The sequence below is a fragment of the Neopsephotus bourkii genome, unplaced genomic scaffold (genome assembly GCF_033783945.1).
Source record: "Neopsephotus bourkii isolate Nb327-2 ecotype Australia unplaced genomic scaffold, CSIRO-AGI_Nbou_v1 NB_1063, whole genome shotgun sequence".
Classification (NCBI taxonomy): domain Eukaryota; kingdom Metazoa; phylum Chordata; class Aves; order Psittaciformes; family Psittacidae; genus Neopsephotus; species Neopsephotus bourkii.
The window spans coordinates 327,897-346,650 of NW_026901551.1; the positions used below are offsets into that span (position 1 = coordinate 327,897).

The following is an 18,754-nucleotide window of genomic DNA, read 5'->3' on the forward strand; positions in this document are numbered from 1 at the left end:
CCCACCATCCTCCAAGCACCAAAAAGCCCCAACAGAGGCTGGTGGTGACCACAGAGTTGCAGGAAACCACGTTCCCCCCCAAAAACAGTCCTGGGTTTGGGCCGAGTGTGGGTTCCCCCTCACTGACCAACCACCGCACCATGCATCACCCAGAGCCTGACCCCACTGCACATCCCCATGGACCCCCCTTTGCATCTCAAGGGTGGGGGGGTTCATTTCTTGTCTCCAGTTAAACCAGCTCCTCATTTTATCACTTTCTTCTATTGCTCTATATTGTACTGGGGGTGCAACTGCTCTGGGGCCACCTCGGAGCAGCCCCCCCATAACCTCAGGGTCTGCACATGCAGAACATGCTCCCCCCATTGCATTGGCCAGTTTTGGGATGGTTTCCCACTGTTTTGGTGCATTTTCCCTTTGGAACGTGCATGGGTGCAAAGGGCATTAACGGGGGGGGGGGGCAGTCACCTTCCCCTCCTCTTCCTCCAAAAAGTGGTCCTGGGCTCCTGAAGACTTATTATTATTATTATTAATTATTATTATCATATTTGTACACTCTGTAACCATTTCTACCTCATTTTGCAACATATTGTACATGAAAGTATTTAATTCATGGCTTATTAATGGCTGAGAAAGAAGAAAGAATAAGAAATGCTTTTGAGCTGTAATGGTCTACCTCAAGAAATGCTGTATTTTAAGAAGAAAAGTATTACACAGTATTAAAGAGATTACCTGAACGTGCCTGGAATAGTTTGGGACGAAGGGATTTTAAAGCTCCTGCAGCTCCAACCCCCTGCCATGAGCAGGGACACCTAGCATTGGGTGCCCTCCATCCCTGCGAGACCCTGGCCATGCCACAGGGATGGATTCTCACCTTTTGCTGCTGTTATGAATGGAAATAAAGGGAAAAGTGGCTTTTTCCCAGCCCTATGGGATGCTGTGTCCCTGCACCATAGGGAACGTGGTAGCATCCCTGGCCGGTAGGTGCCTGGAGCCTTTGTGCTGGCCCTGGCGCATCCAGAACAATGCAGCAGCTCCGGCCTCTTATTGGGACCCCTGAGGTTATGAAGCTATGAATAAATTACTCGGAGGATGGATGGGCTGGGAAATGGGAGGAAGGCTCCGTCCTCCTCCGGCTTTACCCGCACCCTGCTATAGAGCGGATGTGCTGGTGGTGCGGGGCCACCTCGTGGTTATGGGTCCTTACCCGGCCCCTGAGCCAAACCCGCATTGGTTCAACTCAACCCTGCTCCATCCATTTGGGGTGGGAGTGGGAAAGTGGGTTCCCTCCATAGGGAGGGATAGGGGAGCTGCTGCTGTTGACTCAGAGGGGCCTCTGGGAGAGGGGAAGAGAGTGGTGGGGACATCCCAAGATGGCCTGTCCCTGTGCTGTGGGTGTTTGGAGCCTAAACCCTAGGAGGGTGAGTTAGGGAAGGCAGGGATGCTTTAGGCTCACTGGCAGGGATGCTATCGGAGGTGCAGGCAGGGGTGCTGTCAGGGATGCTGCTAGGGATGCAGGCTGGGATGCTGTCGGGGATGCTGTAGGAAATGCAAGCAGGGATGCAGGCAGGGATGCTGTTGGGGATGCAGGCAGGGATGCTGTTGGGGACGCAGGCTGGGATGCTGTCGAGGATGCAGGCTGGGATGCTGTCGGGGATGCAGGCTGGGATGCTGTCTGGGATGCAGGCTGGGATGCTGTCGGGGATGCAGGCTGGGATGCTGTCGGGGATGCAGGCAGGGATGCTGTTGGGGATGCAGGCTGGGATGCTGTTAGGGATGCAGGCTGGGATGCTGTCGAGGATGCAGGCAGGGATGCTGTCGGGGATACAGGCTGGAGGCACAGCATTGAGCTGGACAGTAAACACTCACTCCTGGGAGGTGACATGGGACAACGCACCTGGTAACAGGTAACACATCCCTGGAGCACTGTTTGTGAGGTCAGATGAGGAGGGAGGTCTGGAGCACTCTGTTTGTGAGGTCAGATGAGGAGGGAGGTCTGGAGCACTCTGTTTGTGAGGTCAGATGAGGAGGGAGGTCTGGAGCACTCTGTTTGGGAGGTCAGAGAAGGAGGGAGGTTCTTCGACCCAGGGCCACCCTGACGCCGAGGAGCACCCGGTCGATGCTGGTACCCGCGGGCCTCATCCTGCTCCTGCTGGCAGCAGGCAGCCGGTGCGAGGACACGGTGGCAGCCAACGTGGGCAGCCACACCATGGCCCGCATCGCCGACCTGCTGGCCCCGTCCGAGTGCCGCCGGCTCCGGCTGCTGTTGTCGGGCCTGGATGACCTGGGGGAGCGGGAGCTGCAGCGCCTGTCCGAGGAGAACAACCGCATCCCCCGCCGGCACCGCCGGGACCTGAGCGGTGCCGGGGGATGCTCGGAAACCCTCCGGGGCTGGCTGGGGCGAGCGGGGGAGGCGCTGAGCTGGGACCGCCTGGCCCGCGGGCTCCGCCGCATCGGGCGCCCCGACATCGCCCGGGAGCTGGGGAAGAACCTGAACCAGGACCGGAGCCTGGAGCTGCTGCGGAACGTGGAGGGCTACGGCCGAGCCGCGGAGCGGGCCCGCTCCCGCCTCCTGCTGCGGGGCGAGCGGCGCCGCAGGGAGCGCGACCGGAGAGCCCCGAGCGCGGACTTCGGGGACCTGGTGGTGGAGAGGCGCCCGCCCCCCCCGTACACCCGCAGCCTCCTGGGCTGGGTCGTGCCCGTGGCCTCGGGCATCCTCGGGGGGTTCCTGGTCTCCGTTGTCCTCACCGCGGCTGCCGCGTCCTCCTGCTGCTGGGTGCTGAGCTTGGACGCTACTTGAAGCGGGGATGGAGCCCGAGCTGCAGCATCTCCCGAAACAGGGGCCCAATAAAGCTTCATTAGGACCCAGACACCGACCCCGAGTGTTCCTCGGGGCAGGGAGGGTCCCATCCTTGGCTTGGGTGCTGCTGGGGATGGACGTCCACCGTCCACCAGCCACCGCCTCCGGCTGCGCTGGGGATGCTCCTGGTTGTCCCTGGATGCCAGAGATGGAGCAGAGCTCCCTTGGCCACAGGGAGGGAATAAAACCCTTCTGCTGGGTCATTGTGCTGAGGCAGCACCTTGGCTTCATTATTCACAGCAGAGGTTAATTACAACCCAGTGACCTGATTGAATGTGATTGTAGAGGTGCTTTGTGCTCTGGGTGATACCCTTGGCTTTCCTGAATCCTGTGCTGATGGGCTGGAAGCTTTGCTCCCTTCTTGGCCTGTATCTCACTGCAGTTTTACCTTTTCCTATGCATTTCTGAGCCAAAGAACATCTGCAGAGTAACCCAAACCCACAGGCTGTGTGTTAGGGGGAGGCTTGGATGGGGTTTGTGTTGCTGACAGGGCCAGGGAAAGCTGCAGCTATCTGAACACTGGCACATGGGGCTGATAGAGATGCACGTGTGTGATAGCCCTAAACCCACAGAAGCTGGAGGTCCCCAAGTGATGCTCTTGGTTTCCACTCTAGGACCTGTCTGAGCGGAGGGCTTTGGGGTGTGCAAAGGGAACAGAACGACAGGGCAGGCAGCAGAAGTTGTTAAAACAAGATGGACATCCCTCTTTATTGCAAATTCCAAAGTAAAAAGATGTACAGTACAAAGGAACTCAAAGATCAGACATCGACCCCCAGCCCGCTGCTTTACCACCTTCCTCCTCCCTCCCTTCAGCCTCCTTTCTCCATGTAAACCAGGACAGGACCGAGGAGGGGAAGGGTAAGACCAGCACGGGGCCAACGCCAGCGTCATGAACAGGGTATGCAAAGGGAGAGGAGCTCTGTGGGGAGATGCTGGGTCAGGAGCACTTCGGTAGCAGCATCTTTGTCACCCCCTGCATCCCTCGGTGCCCCCAGCTCTGCACTGCATTACTCAGTCACTGAGCCTCACAACACCCCTGTGAGGTAGGGAAGGAGACACCCGGTTCACAGATGGGGTGTCCCAGCACCCTCATGCTCAGAACTACAACGTGCAGCGACCTGGCCTGAACTGAGCAGCAAAACCCACATCGTTGGAATAAACTGGGCTCAGCATCCAATAAGAAACCTCATTCCAAGGTGGTCCCTCAGCCACTGCAACAACCTCAGGTTAAACCAGGGCTGATGCCTGGAGCTGTGCCCTGCTCAGCCCTTTGAAGTGGGACAAGCTGGATGGGCTGATGCTGGCTTGGGGGCTGCAGAGCCCTCCTGAGCAGCAGAACCTCCCACTTGCACCCCGAGCATGGGGGAGGTCCCCATGGATCAGCCCTTGTCACTCCATGGGGGACCCCATTGGGCGCATGGGGAAAGCAAGAAGCCAACAGGGATGTGACAGCCTCGTGGGGGCCGGGCTCACTGGTGGCTCTGGATCACAGATCCCTGTGGAAGGGACCTTAAAGCTCATCCAGCTCTAACTGATCCCTTGTGCATGGGCACGTCCCCATCACATCACAATGCCCAAGGGCACTGACAGCATTGGTCCCCATGGACCAGGGCAGGCAGCTCAGAGCAGGGCACCCACAGAGCCCAGCACCAAGGAACACATCAAGCTCTCTTCCAGCAGCTTCCACTGCATCTTACTCTGCTCTCCTCTGCAGACTCCAGCTAAAACCACCCTAAAATGCACTGGGGAGATGGAAGGGGAGGAGGATGCGAATAATGGCGACACCAAGACAACCTTCCCTCATGGAGTGAAAAGGGTAACCTTTATTTCATTGTCATTTGCCTTAGAGTAACGTGATTGTTCATCATGTTGGGTAAGATCACGAGGAGCCACCATGCAACCTCTAATACACAGTATTGAGCTTTCACAGGGGTTTGTTTGCAGCAGCAAATTGGACTCCAACTCAAGTGTGGGCTCTATGGAACATCATGGGTTGAGTTTCCTTTGGTTGGTTCAACATTAGCCTCCCTGCTTTAAGAGAACGGAATAAAGCGGCTGGAATTGGGATTTTTCGCCCTTCCCCTCTGCTCTTGGAAGAGCATGATCCCAAATCAACCCAGTTTTGGACATGGGGGAGCCTAAAGAGCTCCTTGGAGGTTTGGCTCCATCTTTTGCATTGGCAACACCCCCTGTGCTTCACTCCCACAATGCCAGGATCCAAATCCCCCTTTGGAGCGACACGAATGGCCCTTGTGCTCTTGGAGCAAAGCTCTGTCCTTCCTCCCATCGCAGCCACACAGACGTGGCCCCATTGCTCAGCACCTGATGGAAACCCCACCCTGGGGAGGCCACAGAGGGGGAAAAACCACCCAAACCCCACCAAAACCTTGCTCTGAGCACAAGGACCAAGCAAGACCTCGCTCCCATCCCATCCCAGTGATGCCGACTGATCCCAGCGGCCTCCTGCCTCTAGCCCAGCTTTAATGGTAAAGAAATCCAATCTATATCCAGAGTTTGAAGGGACTTTTTATTGGAAATTAATCGAGTAGCTGAATGCAATGGCCAGCACGAACGCTTCAACGCACCAAGCTTCACCTACGAGTCAATAGCCCAGCTGAAGAACAACGATGAACTTGAGCCAAATCTTGCATAGAAGTGCTCAACTTATTGCACATTGGAACCCAAAACTGGAGAGTTTTGCTGTTGCAAAGATCATTTGCAATAAAGCTTTGTTTAAAAGCTGTTTTTTTTGGGGGGGGAATAGGGGGTTATTTCTCTCTTTTTGCCTTTGGGGACAGTCACTGGCTCTAAAGTCAAAGGAGAACAGAAAGGTATTAAAAAAATAAGGATAACCATGGACAATGGCATAAGCCAGAAGCCATTCTATACTTTTGTAGTTCTTTGTATTTACAAAAAGGCATGCTGATAAAATAAAAGGATATATTACACTATTTATAATAATATCTTTAAAAAGTTCAACCACACTTCTCAGCTATTTGCCTCGTTTTGTGCTGTTTTACAATGTAGCCTGTACATGTGTATGGAGGTTGTTGGGTTCTCCCGTGTTATATTACACATCACATCCTAGGAGCGAGTGGGGCAAGAGCTGACGGGATAGAAAAGGTTCCTTACTGTGGTGCTGGGAGCAGCAGGGCTGCTCCATTGCCATGGAGGATGCCGGGGGCACCGGTGGCTTCCTGCTGGCCTGTGGGATTTCAAGTGACTCCTCGGATTCTCGGGGTTGTGAGATGCTGCAAACCAAGGTTCATCCTGCCATCGAGGGGCTCTGCTGGGTACCCTTCCTGTGCTCCACGCTCAGCCTCAGCATCCCTGCTGGAGGTGAGCAGCACCGAGCCCTCGCGCTGCTGCCCTGCCTCTGTGGGGACACCGGATGCTGGCCCTGAAGAAACACCTCAAGCAGAGCAGTGGCTGGGTACTGATGAGGACACCACAGAACGGGAGCTGGGGGAGGGCTGAGCCTGGGCATGGAGGAAAAGCAACGCTTGGGTTTGGCTCAAGATGTTCCTGTGGCACCAAGTTACTGCTGCAGCGAGACTGAGGCAAGAGGTAGCTCCGATTCCTGCCCATGCCATGGTGGGCGCCGCTCCGTGAAAGCACTGATGGGAAGGAGGTGAAGGCATCCAGGAGCTGGCTCTCAGCCCTGGGATGTGGCCCTCCTGTGCCATTCCCTGCTCCCAAGGGAGAGGAAGGGCTCAGGGTTTGCAAAAGCCACCTCTCAGCATCCCACCCGGAGCAGGAATCCTGATGGCCATGGGACAATGGATGGCTGGGAGTCACATCCCTGTCCCCCAGCCCCACAAGTGGCATTGCTGTGGGGAAGCTCCCCATGTTTCTACCAGCAGAGATAACACAGGGCTTCCTTTAGCTCTTATCTCTACCAGCACAAAGTGTCTACGCTGCAGGATGGAGGCTGAGGAAGAATATTACTGCTAAATACAGGGTACAAATGGGCTGGGATTGAAGCCCTAGAGCTTGGGTTTAGTGACACAGTAGAAGCCATTCTCAGGTTGTATCCTCTCCCCTTGGATGAGGTCCAGAGCAGCACTGAGTTTGGTTATTCTATTTTAATGTGCAAAAAGATGGCAAAAAACCCCAACTAAAAAGACATGTATTAAACACACACACACGTATTTCACCTCCTCCTACTTCTGCTTTGTCTCCTACTGGTGGCTCTAGGAAAGGGCGCTAAGAACTGGGATGTACTGGTGAAGGGCATGGTTCTTGTTAGATCCCAAACCCAGTGGTACCTTGTCAGTGGAGTGCCTCGACTTTATGGCTTAACACACTGCTGTGGACAGGTTATTGTGTCTCGTGGTTTCATGGTTCCTCATGCATGGTCCCTGGTCACGGCATGCCATCATGCATTGAACGAGCACTTCTGGGGGGGAATCAACCTGAGCTGGCCCCAGGCTGAAGGTACCCGATGACCCCATCTCCCAAACCAAGTAAAGCCCATGGAGAAAGTAGGATGTAGCTAAGAAAGAGCAAAGAAACGATGAGAACTGAAGGGCCTGGGTTAAATGGGGCTTTGCTGCTTTGTTTTGCCTCTTTTTTTGTTCTCCTTGTTTTAACTTTTTCCTCTTTTTTTTTTGTGTGTTTTATGGTGTTTTTTTTTTTTTGCTGCTTCGCTAAATGCAAACCTAGTTTTGCAGGAACAAACCCTTGAACATTGTGGCTTTGGGGGTTTCTTTCCAGAAGAATCACCAACAAAACAGGGAAATCAAATCCATTTTAGGGGCTGCTTTGGACCAATACAGGAATCCCAGCAGCAGGTTTTGGTTCGGGGCCGGGGCGGGGGGGAGTGTGTGGTTTAGTTTGCTTGTTTGTCCTAAGTTGCATTGACTGATGTGGAACATGCAGTATCCACCTGCCCAAACGATAGAAAATCCTTTGTTAATCCTTGTTTCTGGGGGTGTTTAACTGGTTGGTTGCAAAGGGTCCCTTCAAGAGGTGGGAGCTCACTGCTGTAGATGCAACGCTGTCACACAGGAAGCAGACTATGTTTGGTATAAGATCTTCAGGTAAGTGTCTCCACAGCTCTTCTGTAGTGATTCGCCTGTAAACAACCTTTCTGCTTGCAAACAGTCGCAACTGCACAATCCCACCGGCTCAACACTTGGATTCCCTGACGTCTTTGGGCCTCTTGGCTCTTTCCCGTCTCCCCTCCTCCGCCCGTTGCTGCTTCTCCTTCTCGGGTTTGGTTACACTGTCGTACGACGGGAGGGACGCGGTCGAGGGGGTCCCCTCCTTCTTCTCCCTGTTTGCTCCCCCGTTTTCCAGCTTTGTGGATACAGGCCTTCGGCTGATGAAGCCCCGGCGCGCTAAGCGAGCCCTGTAAGCCCTCTGGATAACCACGGCTGAAACCTCTTCCTGCTTCCTCCGCAGCGTGGTTGTGATAGGCTCATAAGACACTTTGGAAGGGTTGGATGCCACGAATCTCTCCTCCATCTGTTGTCTGAGTATATCCAGCTCCCCACTGTCCCCCAGGACACGTTTAGTGAAGGCAAACAGGATGTCTAAACAGTGGATCCTGTCTCCACTTACCATAGGCAGGTCCATGGCAATGAGTTCGATGGTGTTGGGTTTTGGGACGCGGAGAGGATGTTCCAAAGCATCAGCAAAGTCTGCGAGCTTGCTGTACTCTATGAACTGGGTGGCATCGGGGTCAAACTTCTCCCAGATCTCATAGAAGGTCTCGAAGTCATCCTCGCTCAGCGGATCCGCGCTCTCTTCCGTGGCCACGCTGAAGTTCTCCAGGATGATGGCAATGTACATGTTGACCACAATCAGGAAGGAGATGATGATGTAACTCACAAAGAAAAATATCCCCACGGAAGGGTTCCCACAATCCCCCTTAAAACCACTCCCGGGGTGCTCCTTGTCCAGGTCGCAGTCAGGAGGCCGGTTGAGGATGGGCAGCAGCAGGCCATCCCAGCCAGCGGATGTGGTGATCTGGAACAAGCAGATCATGCTGTTGCCAAAGGTCTCAAAGTTGAACATATCATCTATGCCAGCCTCATGCTTGACGTAGGCAAAGTTCGACATGCCAAAGATGGAGAAGATGAACATGACCAAGAAGAGCAAGAGGCCGATGTTGAACAAGGCAGGCAAGGACATCATTAAGGCAAAAAGCAAAGTGCGGATTCCTTTGGCTCCTTTGATCAAGCGCAGGATACGTCCAATGCGAGCCAGGCGGATGACTCGGAAGAGAGTGGGTGACACAAAGTACTTCTCAATGATTTCAGCCAGGAACATTCCTAAAGAAGAGGAGAAGGAACAAGTGTGACAATGGAGACATGAGCCTGAAGCTGCTTCTGAACCTAGCCTAGGGTTGGACATCTTGGTCACCTATCAAAGGCTTCGCTTTGGGCATCTTCAGGTCTTAGATACAGGCTCTGGCTGCCTAAACAGTTCTCAAAGGAGGGGCAGAGAGGCTCAGCTGCACAGTGATTCACTGCACCTAGATAAGGATGGATGAGTTGCTTCTTGGAGGTGTCTAAGCTCTCGGAGCCCAGCGCTGCCATGGGAGTCAGGCCATGGACCCTGATTTGGAAAGGGCTAAGGATGCGTAAGGTGGATTACCTGAAGCAGCAGACAAGCCTAGATCTGAGTTTTAGACCTCAGGTCAGTCTCAGTCACTATGCCTGGGCAGAGCTTTGTGAGGGACCCCCTGGTACCTATGAGGTTACACCTACTTTACAGACTAGCCACTAAGAACACCCCAAACCCACTGGAGACAGCTGCTTGCTTCAACACCCAACCAAGCTGAAACCCAAAGAGCAAGGCAGGAAGCGCTGCAATGCAGACAGGGAGAGGGGAGCCAGCTGGGTCACTCCACCCGACTGGAACTGAAAACCAGAACAGGGGAAGGAGGGTGCATTAGTGAGGACTCGAAGGTGCCAAGTTCTGCCCCAAGTCTCTTCCCAAGGCTAAAAAGAGAAGGCTGAAGGTGATCTGGAGGCACTTCTAAGGCAAGCCCGTGCTTTACCCTGCAAACACCAAGCCTAGCACTCAGAGAGCTCCAGCTGGTGTCACACTTACCCACGATGGACAGAATCACAACCACGAAGTCAAAAATGTTCCACCCGATGGTGAAATAATAGTGCCGCAAAGCGAACATCTTCAGCACACACTCACAGGTGAAGAAGATGACAAACACCAGGTTGATCCAGTAAAGGATGTCCTCCATCTGCTTGCTTTGGGTGTCTGTCTCCACCATCATGGTGACCATGTTGAGGCAAATGAGCATCATGATGACTATGTCAAATGCTTGCTGAGTAACAAAGTCAAAGACGGCTCCTTGAATGCGATTCTGTGCAACGGGAGAGAAGCAAGGAACCAAGTGAGACTGAACCATCACTCAACAAAGGAGTCATGGTGGGAACACGGATGAGGACACGGAGTTTGCAGCATCTTATGAAGCATTCAAGGCAAATTCTAGCCACAATTCAATCTGATTATGGGAAAGGCAGGAAAATCCCATCATTTACACCCCAAACATGCTACCACAACCCTATTAATCTTCCTCTTTGTTGGGACCAAAGGCAGGGTGATGTACTCCCATTCACCACTGCAGAAAGCAGCCAGCCCCACCTTGCAGTGCTGATTGAACTGGATTTCAACCACCTCTTTTGCATCAGGAGGCCTTATCCACAGCAATATCACATGCAAAGAAACATGCTTAGGTCTCAATGAGTGCAACCCACAAGGCTAACTAGCTGTCCAAGCTCCCTGCCACTGATGCCAAGAGGCCTCCTGCCCTAGAACCTCTCAGCCAGGCAGGGTATGCAGATTGAGTCAAGTGCACTGATTACCCTCAACCTCAGCTGCAGCATTTGAACCTTCCCAGATGGTACCCGAATTCTAACGACAAGAAATGGTGATGTGGAGTCCAGTGTGAGATGGAACAAAGGATGCTTTTGGAGCCAAAGCTCCGTTGAGTCTGCTCCTTCAGTTCCCTTTCTAACTTACTCACCAGAGGTCGGGGAATGGGTTTCTGAGGCTTCTTTGAGCCCAGTTTTTTCATGGCATTATAATACTTCTTCTGTTCTTCTGTCATGAAAATATCTTGACCTCCAAAGTAAAGGGGCAAAAGGAAAACTGGTTACAATCAGCTCCTGCACCAGGAGGGAAAGCAGAAGCATCCTAGCTAAGCCATGAGGATCCCTGCCATATGGGAAGATGGTGGCAGCTATTTCAGACTGAACTAACGTATACTGATACCCAAGGTGTACTGAGACTTCCTTTAAGGAAAACAGAGGATTTCAGCCTATAAAGACCTTGGTTATTGCACAACAACCCCCCCATCCCCTCTACCTTGTTTGGGATGCAGAGGGAGCAGAGGTGTCGGGCTATTTAGCAGGTACCTCATACATGCAAACCCATCAGCCTGAAGACTCAACATCCCCCTAACAGGTCCCAGCATCCCCCCTGAGCAGCACACACAAATCACTTATCTTTTTCTTTTGTTGATTGAAGTTGTCAATGATGACACCAATGAACAAGTTGAGGGTGAAAAAGGAGCCAAAGATAATGAAGATAACGAAATAGATGTACATGTAAATGTTGTCCTCGTACTTGGGCTGCTCTTCTTGCTGAAGAGGAGATGAGAAGAGAAATAAATGACATTTCAAAGGCATCCTAACAACTAGAGCCAAAAGGAAGCCTGGTTCCAGGTATTCCCATGGAAAGGCAGTCAATGCTTTGGAAAGCTGGAGTTATATGTGGAAAATGATGTCCTCACACTGCTTAAACTGAATTTCGCTGCCAATGAGGCCAGTGCCCATAGAACATACAGAGATTTGCAGGCCATGAAGGATTTAATGACGAGCACTGTCAAACTGAAGGCATCATCCCTTCTTTGAAGAGGGCTGGGTGGGAGCATCAGCTGAGCCACAAGAGAATGGGTTTCTACCCTGTCCCAACACACTTGTTTCCAATCCTGCATTGAAAGCCATTTCACAATCTTTTCACATAAAACCAAGAAAAGGGGGAGAAAAGGAATCAGAAAGCAAAAAGGAACGGATGGTGCAGGATGCCAGCAGGCAGGAACAGAAAAAGTGCCTGAATGAAGAGCTCCAACCCAGACATCATTCCAAAACTGGGGCTCCCATGTGGATGCAAAGGTTCATGAAGGACCTTCTGGCTAATTCCTCTCCATAAGCAGACAACATCTGTATTCCTTTCCTCACTGCAGTTCTACTCCTGCAGCTTCCCTGCCCCTGGAGCAGCCCGAATCACCCTGCTCCTTTCAGGACCTTCTTGAGCATCCTCTAACGTCTGACATTAACACAGCAAATGAAACAACCACAGCATTAAATACAGAACACAAGCACAGATCTACCGTTCTTACTCTTGATCTTACCAAAGTAAAAGAACAGGAAGCAAGTTTGTGCTCGTGTACTTTACCTTTCTGGAATCTACTGCTGCATACATGATGTCCATCCAGCCCTTGAAAGTAGCCTAGCAAAGAAAAGACACCTCCTCTTAGGCAGGATTCACCCCAAGGGAAAGAACATTGCATTGAACTTCAATATTGCTTCAGTTACTCTCTGATTCTATGGTAAATGGATCTAAACAGGTTTACTGTGGTCTCATGGGTGGACTCTTGGGAAGAGCTGGGGCCACTTGTGAGCAGGCACAGGGCTGACAGAACAGCAGCCCCAAGTGGGATCAGTGGAATGCTGGGCTGGATGCAAGCAGTCCAAGTGCATCCGAAGCAGCTTGGATCTCGCAGGGAGATGGCGAGAGCCAAACTCACCACCTGCAGAAGAGCCAGGTATCCCGCGCCAACGTTGTCGAAGTTGATTTTGACGTTCTTCCATCGGATCTCGGTGGAGTTGGGTGGCATCAGCGCCTCGCAGTCTGTCTTGTTGTTAACAATATCGATCTCAAAGCGCTCCTCAGCTGTTTCATTAAAGCAGTAATGATACTTCCCAGCAAACAGGTTAACCCCCATAATGCTGAAAATCAGCCAGAAGATAAGGCAGACCAACAACACATTCATAATGGAAGGGATAGCGCCAACCAAGGCGTTGACAACCACCTGTGTTGGAAGGGGTGGGAAAGAGTTTCAGTATAAAACACAAGGCAGGAGACAGCAAAGCATCAGTACAGCTCGTTTTGGGGCGGGGGGGGATAGGAGGGAAGGCCACTGGCAGAGCCGTGGCGTTGAGTCTGTGTGGAAGTCGGCAATGAACTTATTCCAAGAGGTAAAAGGAATTCAGCTTAAAAGCCACCTCCTGAAGCTCTGTTTTGGCAAGAAACCAGGCCAGTTTGGCCCATTCGTGGTCTGAGGCTGGGTTCTTCAGTGAAACAACAGCTCGTGGCAATAGTTCCACTTGCCAAAGGGAGAAGGGGGCTTTACACGAGGCTCAGACCCTCTTCTTAACACCAAACAGGCTCCTAAGCTACAATTGCCTCAGAGCCAGGTTGGAGGCCACTTCTGCTCTCAGCCAGTGGCCCTGCCGGCCGTTCCCACTTGCAAACAGGGCTGTCAGCACTGGGAAGCCTGCCTCCTGCTCCCACCTGTACGGCACTGGTGGGGACAGGAGCAAGCCCAGCGTTGCTCTGTTAGGACGAAGCAGTGAGGTGCTGTAAGCATCGAGCTAGATCTGTGACTAAGCAAGGCCAATGATGGTGTCTCAGGCACACAGCTGAGCATGCAGCTACGCAGGCTCAAGAGGACAGAAAAGCCATGTTCCTTCCTCCAAAATGCACAGAATGGGGTTTGCCACAGCTCGGATCTTCCATTTGAGCCTTTTCGTGGTTTGGGAGCACCGTGGCGCTGAGCATCCCTGGCCAATGCATGACCCAGTGGAGGCTTTGAATAGTTAGGTCAGCAGGGTGTTAAATCCTAACCTAGATCCCTTTCATAGATGAACAGAATCCAAAGGGGTTTTACCCCTTTGCCTTAGTTTGGGAAGGCTGCTCCATCCCCATGCTCTGGACAGTGGCATTACAACAACTGCTACAGGATGGGATGAATTCAGTGTTCAAGGCCTGGTTGGATGGGGCTTGGAGCAAGCTGCTCTAGTAGAAGGTGTCCCTGCTGTGAGGGGTTGGAACTGTATGTCTCTAAGGTCTCTTCCAACCCAAAGCAGTCTCAGGTTCTATGATCACTGTAAACCCCATGAAGCATGAAGAGTCAAGCCCTCCACACAGGCTCCATAGAGAATGCCTCTGCTTTTACCCTCCCTTCAAGCAAGCAGGATGCTGTGCTGCTGAACACCAACCCAAGAGCTGTGTGCCTCTTTAGATCCTTACAGATACCCCTATGGTGCTTGACTCCATTCATCATGGGAAGCAAAAACCTGTCATGTCCTCATGGAACCTGGTCACTTGGAGCACGTTGGATTTATCCAGCATAGAACAGAGAGAAGGAACATGGCTTTTGTGTGCAGGCTGACAAAACCACATGCACGTTTCATAGCATTACTGTCAAACTTCCTGAACCATTTCAGAGCAGAGCAAGCTCTTGGGAATGCAGATTACTATGGAGGAGAGAAAAGCAAAGAACTACGTTTGGTGTTGCCTTTGCAAAGGCATTTCCAATCTCTGGATTGCACTGGCTGGATGGGGCAGCATCACTTCAAGTCAAACCAAAGGGAGAAGAATTGGGTTTAGGTGACTGACAGGGCTCTGGTTGTAAACTGTCTATCAATTTGGGTGGAAATCCCCACTTTAAGCATGGGAACTCTTTGATTTTGCACTAGAGATCACAGCTTCTCTCTGGCACGGCTCAGAAACAGCTTTTAAAGCTACAGGTTTAGTGCTGGGCCTTTTCCTTTGTGATCATACTCATAGGTGGGACCTGCACCCAGCCGAGCAGCAGCTCTGGCTTTGCATCCATGGGCCTGCATTAGTGAACAGAGTTTCGAATGAAGCTAACTGACACCAAGAAATAAGAGCAGGATAACACTGGGGAAGAGAAACCCCTCTTTGGATTTGTTCTATCATTTATTCCTATGGGATTGGAGGATTCCTGGTTAGCTCCCTGTATTTTGTGCCACAGCAGATTCAAAGGAGATCAGAAGGATCCAGGGGGAACTGCTCCTAAGGTAAAAACTGTGCCTGCTATTCCCTTCCCTTTTAATGCATCATTTTATCTCTTCTACTGCCTCTCACTGGGAGCTAACTGGGATTTAGCACAAAGGAACCTATGTTACTGTTCTAAGAGCGAGTGGGAAACCCATTAATACATCATAGCCTTTACTTCTTGCATGTTCTATCTGATTTCAACCCCAAATGGGCAAAGAAGGCACCACAATAGAGACCATCAGTGGCAAAGCAGTGAGGCCCTGCAGTGATTTCCAATCCCCAATTGCTGTCTACCAATTTGAGGGAAGCTGGTCAAGTTCAATGCTTTGCTTGTGCTTTGGTGCTAGTTCCACAGTGACAGGACAAGGGGACCATAAAGCATGGGGAAAGGGAGGGAGTGGAAAGGAAAAGCTTCACTATCAGACAAGGCTTCCAGTCGCCACCAGACTGGACCGAGAACAACAAGGTGCAACAAGAGGAATTCAACCAAAGCCTTTTTTCAATGAGCTGGGCTCCCCCCCAGTCCCTTCCTGAAGGCCTGAGGGATCCAAGGAAGGAAGGAAGCAGCCTTTTACCCCCTTGCAGGCAGATTGCCCTTTTAAAACCCCCTCAGATATGGTCTTTGAATCCAATTCCACCAGCGGCCAAGGCGGGGAGGGGCTGGAGACACTGAGGTGGTTCCAATTCTGCTTCTTTGCACCTGGTGATTCTCCCTAGGTAGAAGAAGTTACAGCTCAGAAGCCCCCTCGGATGCTAGAGGTAAAAGCCAGGCTAAATGAGAACAGCCAAGTGTTAACATCATCTACGAATGGCATGTGGTTGGGGCCAGAACTGAATGTAATGAGGCAGCTTAATGCATCTCCCTTTGTTAAGAGGGGAGGGTGCAGCGGTGGGCAGGGTGAGGGGACATCCACGGTGGGTGACCGAGTCAGCAGCTGCATCATGATTCTCTTTGGAATTTGGGGCTTTTCCCACCAGTTTTGATCAGTTCTAGCATGCTTAAAAAAGAAACGCTCCACAGGCATGCAGAAGGATCAGCTGCTAATGGCATCTTACCCTCATCCCCTCAAATCGGGACAACGCTCTTAAAGGCCTCAAAGCTCTTAGTGTCCTAAGGGACTTTATGGCACCTAGTTCCGAGTAGCCCAGGGCATTAGCTATAAGGCTGACTAAAGAGACCTACACAGAAAATAGAAACAAAGGAAAAAAAAACAACAAAAAAAAAAGAAAAAAAAAAACAGAAAAAAAGAAAGAAAATAAAGAAAGAAAAAGGGAAACAAAACACAAAAGGTTCCAGACTGTTAGAATGAGTCCCCTAGCACTGCTGCCCCAGAATAAATCCCGAAGACATGCCACCAGCTGCCTACTTCACTTGACTGAAAGGACCTGGAAGGAAATAATGCGGTTGAGAAAGGCATAAGAAAAGAACAGAGAGGGGAAAGAGAAGTGAGAGGCAGAGACACAGACGGAGAAGGGGTCTGTCGGAAGGAAGAGCCCAAACGATGACAAAAACCTTACCCTCGCCCTTTACTGGCTGCAGGATCCCAGCGGCTCCCATTAAACTTAAGCCAGACAAATGTTAAAGGTACCTATGAGAAAGAATACAGATAAATACACACACTGCACAAGCTGCCCTCAACTCGCATCGCAAAGCCACCGTGGTCACAGAGTGGGGCTGCTCCATCCATGGCCACGGCCTTCGGGGATGGGACTCATGAGGAACCTCAGCACTGAGTGATGGGGCAGCTCCTTCCAACTGGAAACCCAAGGGTGGGCTCTGGATTCGCTGCCTGGAACACACAGCAAGTGTCAGGCACTTGCTGGAAGGCACGGTGCCCTTTGTGAGCATCGCAGGGCAGGAGGAGGATGGGGAAATGCCCATGTTAAACACGGGCAGGATGAGGTTGCTCGTACACTGAGACCTCAACACAGCCTCCTGGAGCCAGTTTGCAACCACAGAGACAACACATTTCCTTAGCAGCCTGGGATCAGATTTGGGCTCTCTGAGCCTTTAACCAGGGGCCTGCAGGATGAAACCCTATTGTACCAATAGCCTGGAACTTGAAGCCATCTATTCCTAGCCCTGGCACGTGAGGTCCATTCCCCACACGAGCCAACTCTTTAGACTGGACCAGCCATGACCTGGCCATAGGGAAACGGTATCTCCAGGCACCATTTCATCAGCAGCCCGCTATCTTCCAGTTTTGGCTACTGTCACATTACAGACACAGATCAGAAACAGATATGGCAACCTCTTTTCAAGGGGAAAAAAATAAAAGACATCAATATACAGCAACAAAGAATGGAGAAACGTGAGACCTCCTCCTGGAAAAGGTGGCGTTTGGCTTAATTCTCAGAACAGACACTTCCTACTTATCCTTCCTTTCTATAGGAAGGGATATTGAGATAATAATGTGAAACGAATCACATGGACAATTCTTATTGCACACACAGTCCACGACCAGATGTCAAACCAGAAGCATGTGGGAAAAGGTGGAGATTTCCTCCTATTTTCCTGCTGGTGCACCAGCCTTTTGCTGTCTTCATGGAAGTGGCCAAACCACGCGGTGACTTATGGCAACGTGGCTCCGGGTTTTGCCACGTGGGTTTCAAATGGCACTGATTTAAGGCAAGGGTGTCCCAAAGGTTTCCAGCAAAGCCTTTGGGAAGCAAAATCACGCTACTCAATCCCACAGCAACACCCCCTGGTCCCAGCTTTCAGAACACAGAGGGATGGGCTATCAGATCCATATAGAGAGAAATGCAGTGATTTCCCCTGTATGGATAATACAGGGGCCAGGCTTCACTGAATCCTCGTTTTTAGAGCTTCTTTCCCCTGGGATAATGCCCCGCTCCCAAGGAGGAAACGAACACAAGGGCAGTGAAGTGACTAAAGGCTGTTTGAGCTTTCATGGGCTCTCTGCAGTATTATTCTCTGGGGACACTCTGACAGGAGACACAGCAGGCACCGATGGCAGACAAAAGGAATTCCAGATCGACTGAAAAGCAGAAGCCTTCATTATTACCCAGCAAAAGACTTTGTCTTCACAAATAGCCCCAGCAAGCTTTGGGAATCAGAGGAGGAGTTATTTGACAATGCTAGCAAACCTGAAAAATAACATTCAAGAGGGTTGTTATGATGCAAAGGCTTATTGGCTATTAGTCACGGCTGCCACCCTGCCTCGGCTTGAACCCCAGCCACAGCACGCTAGCAAAGTGGTTGTAAAGTGTGATCTAACAGGCACAGAGGCATGGGCTCTCTCCCTGTAAGCCCACTACCTGCCTGGGAAGTTCCTTCTCTTTACTCCAGATGCTTGGGAAGAAAATGAAGCTGCACTTTGTTCCCAACAGCTGGAAATGGACTCCCAACACGGAGCCACAAGGGCTGGGAACGCTGCTTTAGTGCTCAGCTGCTGCTTGCCTTTTAATGGAGTGCAGAAGAGAGGGTACCTCACATGGGTTCCCATGTTAGCACTTGTGCTTCATCTTAAGGCAGCGAAAGAGACAGAGGGTTATTTTCAGCAGGGAACAGTTACTGCTTCAAGACGTGCATTAAGGGAGCAGAGAGGACTGGGAAAAGAAAGGGATAAATGCACTTTTCCATAGGAAACGCAGGCACTTCTGCCCTGGAATTGCAAGCACAGCTCCTCCACCTGCTCCAAAATATCCCCAGAGGGATAATGTCACCGAACAGCAACTCGGTGTAACTGGATCATGTTCCAAAGGAGAAGCTTGGAAGACAGTTCATGGTTTGCTACTTTCTCTTAGGGCATTCACTAAAGGCACTGATGCACAACCGGATGTGATGGAACAATTTAATGCAATCCCAGCACTTGG

General features: G+C 51.5%; 2 protein-coding genes across 6 annotated transcripts in view; one reads left to right on the forward strand and one right to left on the reverse strand.

The window, feature by feature from the left end:
* The first annotated feature begins 2,051 nt into the window (after window positions 1–2,051).
* On the forward strand, window positions 2,052–3,018 carry TMDD1 (transmembrane and death domain 1). The gene has a single exon (XM_061361804.1). It carries the CDS (start codon window positions 2,117–2,119, stop codon window positions 2,795–2,797), a length of 681 nt encoding a protein of 226 aa, XP_061217788.1. The 5' UTR covers window positions 2,052–2,116; the 3' UTR covers window positions 2,798–3,018.
* Window positions 3,019–7,849: 4,831 nt separating this feature from the next.
* The window catches only part of SCN8A (sodium voltage-gated channel alpha subunit 8), a 41,663-nt gene continuing 30,758 nt past the window's right edge, over window positions 7,850–18,754 (reverse strand). For all 5 annotated transcript variants that reach the window (XM_061361783.1, XM_061361781.1, XM_061361782.1 and 2 more), the window contains 7 exons: window positions 15,974–16,096; window positions 12,639–12,923; window positions 12,287–12,340; window positions 11,335–11,472; window positions 10,854–10,958; window positions 9,920–10,190; window positions 7,850–9,135 (listed from right to left, as the gene is read on the reverse strand). In XM_061361783.1, coding sequence (XP_061217767.1) covers window positions 7,988–9,135; window positions 9,920–10,190; window positions 10,854–10,958; window positions 11,335–11,472; window positions 12,287–12,340; window positions 12,639–12,923; window positions 15,974–16,096 — 2,124 coding nt within the window. In that variant the 3' untranslated portion in view covers window positions 7,850–7,987. The remainder of the gene's footprint in view (window positions 9,136–9,919; window positions 10,191–10,853; window positions 10,959–11,334; window positions 11,473–12,286; window positions 12,341–12,638; window positions 12,924–15,973; window positions 16,097–18,754) is intronic.